At 37.6% G+C, this 13,786-nt stretch overlaps 1 protein-coding gene across 2 annotated transcripts in view; it reads left to right on the forward strand.

The window, feature by feature from the left end:
• Positions 1 to 13,786, forward strand: part of FYB1 (FYN binding protein 1) — a 148,142-nt gene that overhangs the window by 92,104 nt on the left and 42,252 nt on the right. For both annotated transcript variants that reach the window (XM_080804613.1, XM_080804614.1), the window contains one exon: positions 9,019 to 9,175. In XM_080804613.1, the coding sequence (XP_080660739.1) occupies positions 9,019 to 9,175 (157 nt within the window). The remainder of the gene's footprint in view (positions 1 to 9,018; positions 9,176 to 13,786) is intronic.

Genomic DNA, 13,786 nt, shown 5'->3' on the forward strand with positions numbered 1-13,786 from the left:
TGTTTTTACAAGGCGGGTGTATTTGGCCACTTCACAGATGAGAAAATAAAGACTTGGAGAAATCAAGCAACTTACTCAAGGCCCCAGATTGAGTAATAAGCAAGTGAAGGCTATCCTAAGTGCGGTGGAGTCTAAACTCAAACGCACATCTCCCAAATCCTGTTCATGCTTCGTTCTGCCATGAAGCCATCCAAGCAAAATAAAGATACAGACGTGGCCAATACAGAGTTTTGTTCTAAGTTTGGCTATAAAGGGAAGGAGGAAAGGCAGCTGGTAATAGAATGGGGGCCAAGGGTAAGAAAGGATATTGTTGTGTCTTTTGGGAATGGAGAACACTGACCATGTCTAAGAGGAAACTTGCTCCTGGAAGATGAAACACACCATCCAGAGCACATAGTAAGTGCTTAAGAAATGATTTTGCTTGATGCGAGTGAAGGAGTTAATAGTTAACAGAGCAGGGTCTATAAGGAAGCCAACATTGTTGAGAACCAAGAATACCAGTTAGTAGGAGTAAGGAAGATTGACATTTCTCCAGAGAATCAGGGCGAGCAAGATAAAAGAAGGTTTTAATAAGTTAGAATGAAGGGTAAGCAGGGAGGTCAAGTGGAGTGCTCTCCCTGTTCTCGGTAAAACAAAAGTTAAAGTTATCTGTGGGGAAAGAGGAAGGCATGGGTGAGGTCCAGGAATGTGGGGAGTTTGAAACAACCGTTATGGTAAACGTGGTCAGATCTCAGTGATACTTGGTTCTGAGAGAGTTCGTGTTCAGTTAGGTGTAAATGAACGGGGGTCCCATTAAGTGTGCACCTAGATTGTTGTACAGATTACCTCGTGCAGAGTTAAAACCACAGATCACCTACCCAACCCCTCTTGAGCTTTGAGGGATAAGATCCATGGTAGATCAGTTTGGGGTGTTAAATCTTGATGCCCACTAAACTCCAAATTTGGGGTTTTTTTCCTTTTATTTCGTTCATACCTTCTAAGTCCTTTTATGGCTGCATTTCAAATGCCTCAATTCCATTTCTTGAGACTTTTTTTCCTTGCTAGCCTGTGTCAGTGATCCACCTTTAATGGTCCATTTTCCACTAGCTCTTGAACGTCTACTTTCCTGATACCTGGTTTTCAAAATCAAATTCTGATATAAATTATAAATTTAGCATCTAAAACACCCATAGATGTGAGTATATGTTTCAGAATTACTTTACTGTCTCCAGAGCTAGTTCTGCCCTGCATGAAACTGAAAATAGTCGTTCAAAATCCCACTAAGAGGAAAGGTATCAGTCAGAAAAGCTAGACTTACACTCAAATCTTTGAAAAGTATGTTAACATGTGCAACTTTCCAATAATATCCATGTATTTTCCCTGAGGAGCATCAGAACATAGCAGAAAGGGCATAGACATCACAAGAAAATCAGCCAGAGTTGAGTTTCTATTGCTTACAAAGTCTCTGAATGTGGGTAGTTTTCCTAACTATCCAATGGAAACTAGATAAGGATGTAAACCCAGAGGGTTGTTATAAGGATTAAAGTAGATTAAATACATAAAGTGCCTAGAATGATGCCTGGCAGGGAAAAAAAAAAAAAAAGGATTACTTAACGTTGTTATCATTAATCTCAGATATCTCCTATAGATTTAGTGTTTCTGTTTCTTCTTTATTTTAATTCAATATCCACCCTCTTCTTTCCATCACAGCAGACTAGATTGAGAATTCCAACTTTATTAATTGTCTTTTAGCCAACTTTTTAGAGTCCAGATTGAAATTTTATAGCCAATCATATTACATTAAGGTAAGTCTCCTGGGTTTTGTTTTTTTTCTTCTGAAAAACTAAGATGCTTTTCCTAGAATGATTTTGTGTACATGCAAATATATTCCTTGAAGTATTTGAAAGTTGCTGCAGATTTTGCAAAGCAAAATATTTCACTGCTCAATACTAGTGTAACATAGGAAGACCTTAGTGTATGTTCCCCCAAGCGTGATGAGGAACAGAACCTCTGTCTCTCAGCCGTGCTTTCCCCCAGCTCTGTCACTTCCTCAGGCAGACCAGTCCCTGGTGGTGGCGAGACAGACACTGGCAATGCCACAGGGGTCTCCTTGGAGGTCCAAGTCCAGTGGGAAAGCAAGCACCCCCCTTTCTGGGTAGCTCAAGTTATTGAAACTAAGGAAAGGAGAATGGATGCTAGGGGAGCAGAACAGCGAGGGCCCGCCACAGATGCCCCATCAGAAAGTCTCATACACCCATGTACAGATGAAAATGTACTACATGGGTTTTGGGGTGAGTCAGTTTTTAGTGTTTCTAGTTCATCATTCCCCAAAACATGTCTGTAATTTCTCACCTCCAGGCCTTAGATGACTTTCATATGGTAACGCCCCTGGCTTGTCAAAATCTTTTCCATGGAAAGATAAGTCACAGATGGATGAGAAACATTTTTCTTGTTTAGACAACAGTTTATTAATTTCCACTCACAGTGGCTAATTCCCTGTGAGTACAGCTTTTAGGAATCATTTAGGAATCTACCAGACCATATTATTTATAAATTAAAATAGGATGTCATTTTCATCTGTCAAATGGCTAGGATTTTTCATATGTATTCTTTGATAACAGAGGCATTTCAAGTCAGTATGTACCAGCTCATTAGATAAATGGTGCAGGGACACTAAATAAATCATCTAAAAACAACAGCAACAGCAACAAAAACCATGAACCTAGATCCAGGTCTCACACCTAACTCCAAAATAAATTATTCATCATTTCTAAGAGTTAAATGTAAAAAAAAATGAGTCCTGGGGCACCTGGGTGGCTCAATGGGTTAAAGCCTCCGCCTTTGGCTCAGGTCATGATCCCAGGGTCCTGGGATAGAGCCCCGTATAGGGCTCTCTGCTCAGCAGGGAGCCTGCTTCCCTCCCCCTCTCTCTGCCTGCCTGTCTGCTTACTTGTGATCTCTGTCTGTCAAATAAATAAATAAATAAATAAATAAGTAATATAAATAAATAGAATCTTTAAAAAAATAAAATAAATAAAAAATTTAAAAATGAGTACAAAAAGAAGTAGAAAAAAATGTAAGGTTAATAACTATATGTTCTTAGGGAGCCTGGCTGGCTCAGTCAGCGGAGCGTGCAACTCTTGATTTCAGGGCTGCGTGTTCCCACACATTAGGTATAGAAATTACTTGAAAATAAAATATTTTAAAAAGAATAATAAAGGGGCGCCTGAGTGGCTCAGTCAGTTAAGAATCTGCCTTCAGCTCAGGTCATGATCCCAGGGTCCTGGGATGGAGCCCCGCTTCCGGCTCCTTGCTCAGTGCGGAGCCTGCTTCTTCCTTTCCCTCTGTCCCCCACTCCTCCTTCTCTCTCTGTGTGTGTCAAATAAATACATAATATCTTTAAATAATAATGATGATGATGATGATGGGTTCTCAGAGTAAGGAAGACATTCCCAAACATAACTCTGGTGATAGGAACTATATATAAAAGAATTTATTCACTGAGTTAGAGAGAAAGTAGTAAGTCCTATATATCAAAAAAGTTTAACCTATTGGTGACAAAAATGAAATGGGAAGAATATTTCTAACATAAATGTAACCAGTTGGGAAATTTTATGTATCAGATTTGTGTTGGAACTAATTCTCCCTACCCCGAACCCCTGCCTCCAAAGTAGCTGCCAGAAGAGAAGACTAACAATTCCTGTGGCTTTGCACCCAGCAGGGGCCTCGCAAGTCAACAGTGCAGGGCCTGAGCACCTTTTAAAAACTCTGTGCTAGTGAGAGGACAGGAATGGTAAGAAGAGAACAGGAAGAGAGAGGGTGATGTTTTTGTTGGTGGTGGTGGTGGTTTCCTTTTTTAATTTAAATTCAATTAATTAACATATAATGTATTCTTGGTTTCAGAGGTACAGGCCTGTGATTCATCAGTCTTATATAACACCCAGTGCTCATCACATCACGTGCCTTCCTTAATGCCCATCCCCCAGTTACCTTATCCTCCACCCACCTCCCCTCCAGCAACCCTCGGTTTGTTTCCTATGATTAAGAGTCTCTTAGGGTTTGTATCCCTAAGAGAGGGAATATTTTTAATAATTACCAAAATGAAAACTTTGGAAAAAGGCAGAACTATCTGGAAGGAATTAAGAAACTTCCGTATGTATCATTTAAAACCCTGCTACCGGCCCTTTAAGATAACTTAGAGGCAAGTACTATATTTCCTTCAAAGCTTCGGAAGATTTTGGGTTTTATTGGTCGAGGCATGGAATGGTTTTTGTTTTGTTTTGTTTTGTTTTTTGGTTTTGTTTTTTCTTTTCATTGTTGGAGGGTATTTTTGGTGTGAACAGCCAGAAGCAGAAGCCAAAGCAGCCCAATTACTACGTTTGGTTTGTCCATGTAGGTGGCAAAAAGACGAATACCCTTAATAAAGACGTTCTATTCGCCGCTACGAAAAGGCAAACACTATTTTAAAAACAGGCGAGGGATTTGAATAGATAATACAATTAAAGCAAAACACAGTTATGAAGATGAAAAAATGGACCGCAGTGGTGCTCAGAAACATGTGAAATTAAGACAAAATTTTTTTTTCAAGAGTGCATCCCCTTTTCCTCTCAAAAAAATTGCCCCCAAATTAGGAGAACAAAAAAAGCAAACTTCCTATTTAGGGAAACTAGGCAGCACACATAATTCCAATGCTTGGTGTTATATAAAATCAGAAAGGGTCAAAGCAAAGCCAGGAGATACAGAGACATTCTATTCATGAGACAGCCAAAAGAACCTATGAATTTTTTAGATACAAACAAATGCATGCTGGTAAATTTTGAACTAGTTCTCTAAGGCAAACTCTGTGTATGTGTGTTATGTGTGTATCCATATGTGTAATAAATTTTATTGATATAAAAGATGCACAACATAATATATAAATAAGAATAGGCCAAACAATACTCTTTATTGAAAACTTCACAGAGCCGACTGTTATTTTTGCCAATGCCTTATACCTATAGCCAACCTGTGGCTGCAATTAAGGAGTGAGTGTAGTTCCAATCTGAGTGTTGATTACTATTTTCATTTATGTTAACAAGATGAATGTAAAACAACAAAGATATTTCTCAGAACATCACTCATTTGCCAGTGATGCAAGTAACTATTTGCTGAGTTGTATGATAGCTTTCAGATACTGGAAAATATTTCCTGAATGTTTTATGCCATTCACCATGTAATAGTTACAGAAAAAACACACTTTTAAATTTAATCTGCATTATAAGCATTTTCTCCATCACTTTCTTAAATCTAACCATCAACGAAACAATAAAGCTGAGATTTGTAGTTCTTGTCTATTTCCAGGAGCTAAATACTCCCATTATGCCCAAGTTCAAAATAGCATAGTGAGGTCACAGAATGGAGAGCAAGGAAAAGATGCCAACAGTATACCATTACATCGTCTTTCCACCATTTATAGCACTTCTTACAATTTTATATGTATTTTACTTACTTTTTTTTTGGTAGGTTTTTTTTTTTTTTGGTGGTTTTTTAAGATTTTATTTATTTATTTGATAGAGATCACAAGTAGGCAGAGAGGCAGGCGGGGAGGGGGGCACGGAGCAGACTCCCTGCTCACCAGAGAGCCAGATGCGGGGCTCGATCCCAGGACCCCGGGATCATGACCTGAGACGAAGGCAGAAGCTCAACCCACTGAGCCACCCAGGCGCCCCTACTTACATGTTTTTGATTTTTAATCTATCTCTCCAAGTCCATAAGAGCAGAAATCTGTGTCTGTTTTTTCTCTATTGTATCCTAGTGCCTAGAACAGGACACATAAAGTAAGCATTCAATAAATATTTGTTGAATTAAAAAATAAAATGTTAAACTTACTCCATCCCAGGTACTGTCCTAAATGTTTTACATGTGTTAAGTCTAAAGTCCTCACCGCAATCCTATGAGGGAACGCTATTATGATCTTCATTTTCCAAATGAAACCAGAAGTGACTTATCCAAGTCACCCAGCAGATAGGTGGTAGAGCCAGGATTGAAATTCAGGCACTTTGGCCCCAGATCTTGGACTCTTTATCACAGTGCATTCTCTCAATATATCAGAGACCTGATGCTGGCAATAAGAAACTCAGAATGTCAGACGCGTGACAGACCTTATAAGCAACCAGGTCACATTAGAGCACATGGAGTGAGATGGTATACTGGAACCAATTCATTATCTGACAGGTTTGGTGTTGTAGAAAATGCTTAAAGACATTTTACAGCACTATTGGAAATTGTGGAAGTAAGAGTTCCAAAGAAAAATCTTTGCAAATGACAAAATAAGGCAATTATTAATTCCTGGAAAACAGTAAGTTGAATGAGAAAGCAAATGTAATCATAGTACACTGCTTGATTTAACAAAAAATAATATTTACCAAGTCATGATAGTGAAAACAATGAATATGGATTTAGTCCAAAAAAAAAGTTATGCTTTTGCTACATTGGAAAAGGAAGGGGAAGAGGGCAAAAATCTACATCTACCAAATATAAAATCAATAATTTTTTAAGCAGTAGCTATAATTATATGTGTGTGTATGTATATAAAGGTAAATGCAAAAGAAACATCTAAAATGTTGGAAGTTTTTGCTATTTGATATTGATATTTTGATAAAAATGAAATTAAAACAAAAGGTAGAATTTTTCCATAATATGGTGAAAAATTCAAAGCATAATAATGCCGATGTTAGCAAAAATATGTGAAAATCATTCTCATACACTAACTGATTGAGCTATCAGTTGATGTCTCTCTGTAAGACAATTTGATATTTTGTATCAAAAGCCTTAAAAAGTGTTGTTTGACCCAGCATCTTCACTTAATTGAATTCATTCTAAGAAAAAACTTTAAATATGCAAATTTAAATGTGCAAAGACTGAGACATTTCTTATTACAGCAAAAAGGAAAGGAATTAATACAAATATCCAATATTAGAGCTGTAGTGTTTTTTTTTTAAATCATGGTGGAGCTGCCTAAAGAAAAATTGTCCCATTACTAAAAATTATATTCTAATTAGATTAACACAGAATGATATTTATGATATTGAGAAAAATAAAAATACTAATAACAAAATAGCAAATTTTACTCTCCTGCTGTAAAAGTATATGTTTGCACTAAAATGTTTTAAAGTACATGTAATTCAATAGCTATTGCTGGGTGATGGGAATATGGGTGATGTGTATTTAGTTTTGCTTGTCTTTGTATTATAATCTCTGCTACATATACGATTTATTTGTGAGGTTGTTTAATACATTTCAATGTTTAGAAATCATACCTGAAACAAAATCTTCTCATTAATGATTCAAGGAAATCATTGAAAACAAGTAAGAATACGTTAGGGCAGACACCTCATTGGTCTAAAATAATGAGTCCAATGAAACATCGTCTACATTTTTAAAATCATAAAGAATATAGTATTAAAGTTGATGTAGACTTCTTCACAAAATCCAGAATATTAAAACTATGGTTTACAAAAGCTTAGAAAAAGTAAGAGAAATTCTTTTTTTTTTTTACTAAGCAATTTTTCACCCATATACTCTACACTTAGATCTAACCATTGTTAAGGTTTTTCTTAACAAGAGAAGAGAAATTCCTTTTAATAGTGGGAATTAAAGATATTATCTACCTCAAAAAAGGGAATATTTATCAACATTACTAATCATCATGGAAATGCAAATCAAAAGCACAATGAGATATCACCTCACACATGTTAGGGTCTCCATTCTCAAAAGACAAGAGATAGCAAATGCCCGGAAGTGGAGAAAAGGAAACACTGTATACACTGTTGGGAAGGGAAACTGGCACAGCCACTATGGAAAATAGTATAGACTTTCCTCAATAAACTTTCAGTTTATTATTACCATATTACCATATGATCCAGCAATCCCACTTCTGTATAGATATCTAAAAGCAACAAAATAATTATTCAAAGGGATATCTCTACTCACATATTTATAACAATATTATTCACAGCAGCCAAGGAATGGATATGACCTAAGTGTCCATCAACAGATGGATAAAGTAAATGTAGTAGATATATATAAAATGGAACATTATTCAGCCTTACAAAAGAAGGAAGTCATGTCATTTTTGACAATATGGATGCATCTGAGGGCATTACGCCAGTGAAAAAAACCAGAAAGCCAGACAAAGAAAAAAAAAAAAAGCATGATTCAACGATGTGTATAACCAAAAACAAAAAACAAAAAACAAAAAAAGTCCAACTCATAGAAACAAAGAGTAGAAAGATGGTTGTCATAGACTAGGGTGAAGAAAATAAGAAGAGGTTGATCAAAGGGTATAAACTTTCAGTTATAAGATGTATAAGGTCTGAAGATCTAAAGTAAAACTGGTGACTCTGGTGACTATAGTTAATACTGTATTGTAAAGGGGCACCTGGGTGACTCAGTCGTTAAGAATCTGCCTTCAGCTCGGGTCATGATCCCAGCGTCCTGGGATCAAGCCCTGCGTTGGCCTCCCTGCTCGGCAGGAGGTCTGCTTCTCCCTCTCTCGCTCTCCCTGCTTGTATTCCCTCTCTTGCTGTGTCTCTTCCTGTCAAATAAATCAATAAATTCTTAAAAAAAAAAAATACTGTATTGTATAGCTGAAATTTGTTGAGAGACTAGAACTGGAACCCTCTAGCCCTCAAAAAGATAAATATGTGAGATGGATGGATGTGTTGATTAACTCAATGGAGGGAAAACCTTTCTCTCTCTCTCTCTCTATATATATATATAATATAATATATTATATCAAATCATTGTGTTATATACTTAAACTATTTTATAATTTTGTTTGTCAATTATCCCTCAATAAATCTGAAAAAAATAAAACATTTTAAATGTCATGTTCTATGATACTTAAAATATTAGACTCTTTAAAGCATTAATTTAACTTAGGATGAATCTCTCACATTTTTATATTTAAGATCCTCATTTCTACATATTTGGAATAGCCAGCTCTTGTGTTTTAAAGATTTATCTTAATTCATGGTATTTTTTTGCTCTGCTTCTTAGGTACCAGCAAAGGCCAAACGTCTTACTCCACTGCTTCCCTACCACCGCCGCCACCACCCCATCCAGTCAGCCAACCACCTTTGCCAGCATCTCACCCAACACAACCGCCAGTCCCAAGTCTACCTCCCAGAAACATTAAACCTCCCTTAGATCTAAAGTAAGCAAAGATTATCTTGCCATTTCTTTGTCAATCTCTTCCCATAGATTTTCACACTATGCTTGGCTGAATGCTGGAGTTTCATGGTAAACTGCTGGGGCCACAAATGTGGGCAGATGGAGGGAGAAGGAATGTCTGGGCAGGCTGCTCTCAAACCCCCATATCCTCGAGCAACTATTGTTTAACTGTTTTTTCAGTGGTTTTTCCCCTGGAAGTTCATTTGAAGAAAAGTTCCACTGCCTTTTTAAAATTTTGAAGCATTCTTAAGGTTAGCACTGCAATCATCTCTTCCACCATCACCATCACTGCCACCACCACCACTACCATTATCATCATCATTACCACCACCATCATCATCACCACCATCACCACCACTACCATCATTGTCATCACCGCTACTATTATCACCATCATCACCAACACCAACACCATCATCACAACCATCACCACCACCATCATCATCATCTGTCATCATCATCTGCCACCACCTTCACCATCATCACTACCATTATTATAATCATCACCACCACCACCATCCTCACTGCCATCACCACCATCCCCATCATAACCACCATTACCACCTTCACCACCACCACCATTATCATCATCATCACCACCACCACCATTATCACCACCACCATCATTATCACCACCACCACCATCATCACCACCACCATCATTATCACCACCATCACCATCATCACCACCACCATATTTTACTGACTACTTATGACACACTGGAACTTTCATCACTTCATATATGAAGAGATGGGAATTTACAGTGACTTCTGCACAATTATACAAGAATGTAGAGTTGAAATTTGGGGCAATGTCAGTCTATGTCCAAAGCAAATGTGTGCTTTTAACTACTCTGCTAAATAACCTCCTTGAATTTAAAAAAAAAAAAAAATGCAGGTTTTCTCTCAATCTTCAGACTTTTGGCTGTGTGTTATAAAACTAGGAAACTTTTATTCAAGCCCACTCTTGTTTTTCTTATATGGTGCTTTTTAGAAATGTCAAAACTGTATGGGTTGTTATGCATGGGCTCTTTATCCGTGATTTACCAGAACAGCCGGTTTAGGAAAAAGCAGGCAGAAGATTGGAATAGAATAAATGTCATTTAAAAAAGACATTGGATAATGGCAAGTATAGATCCTGATGGCAAGTTAGACTAGGCCTTCCCTTTCTTCTTCTAGAAAATTGCTTTGCATGATTCTCCTTTACCACAAATAAGCAATATCCCAAAATATTGAGCTACAGTTTGTTTTTCCTCCACTTCAATCCCCAACCAGACTGATGTTCTTTACATTTAAAATACTTAATATCTGTAATCCATATAAGAGAATCTGTTAATAACAGTATCTTTACATTAAAAGTACTTCATATCATAACCTATATAGTAGAATTTATTAATATCAATATCTGATTGACAGCTTTATTTTATTGATGATGATTACAGTTTAGAGCAAGCGTTGAAAACACATGTGTCATGGGTAGCCACCACTGTGTTTCACTTTCTGTGTTTATTTGAGGTATAAAGGCAGTAACTAGAAAATGTTAGAGCAGCTTAGGGACTATTACCTTGTTCGTGGCCTGCATCCCACCTTTATGTTAACTGTGTGCCCTTCCGGGCATTTGATTTTATGAATTCTAACTGAAAGACTCTAATACCCCATGATATCTTGCTACCAAATAAGAACTTAAGCCATCTGCTTACTAACAGGTAAGTGCTAAATAAATATTTGTTTAGTTAAAATAATTAAGTAACATGTGTTCTTATATACACTTGACTTCTATAAACTGTTTTGCTTTCACATGTATTAAATTTTGTTTCTTTTCCCTAATTTTTTCCTAGTCTAATAAATTTAACCCACCAGATCATGATCTTAGTACTTTTGAATTTTATTATGTGACCCTATCTAAGCTACTTCCTTCAGTCTTGTATGATTCTAGTGAGAGATTTTAATAAATACCCTGAGCATGAATCCCTGAAAATTTATAAGACATAAAGACTGATCATTGTTTGATTGAAGAAACTGTAGAGAGGAGGAGTGTTTGGCACGATTCCTGCTGTATGAGAAGTCCCCAAGACCACCATATGTTTGTGGATTCATTTAAAGGACTCACAGGACCCAGCATTTAGTTACCATAGCTAAGATTTACCACAGTGACACTGTCCTTCTATGCCTAGAAGGGATACACTGAGAATGTTCCTTTCTCCGGCTCTGGAAATGTGTAATGTTGCTTCCCAGGGAAGCCCTGTAGGGGGCTTGTTCAAGTTTTTATGGAGAGTTGGTCACATAAGCATCTTCAGTCTAACCACTACCAAAATAGCAGACTTCTAGAAGGAAAGCTGGTGTTCACCACAAGTTGTGTGGTTTATACAGTCTAGGGCACAGCAAGGCATTCTTTTCAATTAGTCAACTTTAAATCAGTGTAGGGAATTTTCTAGAATTGGAGTTCTCAGATGCAAGCCAAGGGCCAATCTTTGTGTCAGAGTCTTCTAAAATTAGCACGTTAGGCCTACTGTATTATCCCTTTTCTGCAAGCCTACTCCCCACAATCCATTATGATATGGTGGGAAATAAAAAAATTTTAGGTGGAGGAAAGGATCTCAAGAACAGATGTATAGCCTGTAATACAAATTCAAAGGATGTTGGTGAATTTCTCAGCTTTTCAGTGAATTGTTGCAAAGTTGAAAAGGGTCTTCCAACCAACTAGGCCCAAACTCTTACTTGTAACATTATTTTCATCAGAAAGTAGCAAAATCTACCAATTGTAGTACACTTTACCTCATCCCTATTTCCATCTTATTAAGGACTTGTAATTAGAAAGTCAGATTCTCCTAAGAGTTCCTGACTCTACAAAATGCATAAACTCTCAGAAGAAAATGAAAAGAAACAAGAGTCTTCTTGAATGTTCTATTGCATAGGCGATAATTACGGAATCTGAAAGTCAATTGTCTGATGGAAAGAAAAGAGGGAATGAAAGCTAAGGGACATCTACAATTTTTTTTTTTTAAAGTAAAAATGTGGTGTGTAGTGAAAGACTTTCAGTCTCCCATCAGAAAGCTCAAGTAAATTCCAAAATGAAGAAATAGCTGGATTAGAAACTTTCCCCCGAGTAGGGGAAGCCATGTTAGACACAAAAAAGAAACAAGAGCAAAATGACTTTTGTTATTCAGGCTCAAAAGTTTATATTTCATGTGAAAGGGAAATTTATGGAGTTCTTATCCTCATGCCATCACCCTTCAAAACACACGCATGGGTGTTTTCCACATGCTCCCTCTGCCAGCCTGCAAATGCCTTTCCTCCCCTCTCTGGTCAGAGGCTACTCTCAGGTCGAGCTCTACTAGATTTTTTTTTTTTTTTTTTTTTTTTACATTCACTCAAGAATTGTGGCTTTCAAGCCACTACTTTGTGTTGTTGTAATAGTAGTTCAGGAAATATCAGTGAACAAAATAAAGATCCTTGCCCACCTAAAACAGGGGGCAAGAGACCCAATGAATAAAAATAATAAACAGGTAAAGAAGAGAGTATGGTGGGAAATGCCAAGTAGGAGAAAAGAGGGCAGAGTTAGGTGATGTAGTAGGAGGGTGGGGTTGAGGACAGGGTGTCCCAGCTTTAAGAAAGGGGAGGGTAGCTCCCTTTATAGGCAGTTATACTTAAGAAGACTCACGGAAGTGAGGGAGTTAAGGTTGCAGATGTCTTAAGCAAGACCATTTGGGGCAGAGAGAACCGATAGAACTAATGCCTAGAATGTTCAAGGACTAGGAACGGGGTAACAGCTGCCGGAATAGAGTGAGAAAGGGAAGGAATATCAGGGAAAGATTTAGCTCACAAAGGGCCTTGCTGGTCATAGTCGAGACCGTGTCTCCTCAGTGAAATGGTAGCCACTAAAAAAAGGTGGAGCACAGCAGCGATGTTATGACTTATGTTTTATCAAGATCATCTTAACAGCTACATGAAAAAAGACAGTAGGCAAATATTGAAACAGGGAAACTAGTCAGGGAGATAATGCAGAAATGCAAGCATGGTATACAGGTGGCTCTAACCAAGATGGTGGCAGTGGAGGTGGAGAGAAGCATCCAGGCTCTGAATATACTTTGAAGGTAGAGACAACAGAATTTGGATTTGAGGTATGAAGAGAAACAGAGATCAAAGATGGCTCCAGGACTTCTGGCTTGAGTGACTATAACATAAGGATGATGTTTCCTTCAACTGAAATGGGAGAGGATGAAGGTGAGCAAATTTGGGGCTAGAGTAGATCAGGAAGACATGACTATGTTAAGCCTGAGGTGTCTTTTAAACATCTAAGTGGGGATATTGAGGCAGCAATTGGATATCAGGAGTGAAGAGTCTGGGAGAGAGTTCTGGTTTTAACATATAAATTTGGGAGTCAGAGGCCTGTATTCTCCACTTAGAATCACGAAACCGTTACAATCACCAAGGAAGTGAGTATAACTAGAAAGAAGAACCGAGCCCTGGGGTACTCCAACTCTACGAGGCCTGGGAAAAGAAAAATGAACAAAGGAGAGTAAAAAGGAACAAGCAATAAAATAGGAAGAAAATAATAGCGTGGTGTCCTGGAAACCAAGGAAAGATAGTATTC

Source organism: Martes martes (assembly GCF_963455335.1).
Source record: "Martes martes genome assembly, chromosome: 5".
Lineage (NCBI taxonomy): Eukaryota > Metazoa > Chordata > Mammalia > Carnivora > Mustelidae > Martes > Martes martes.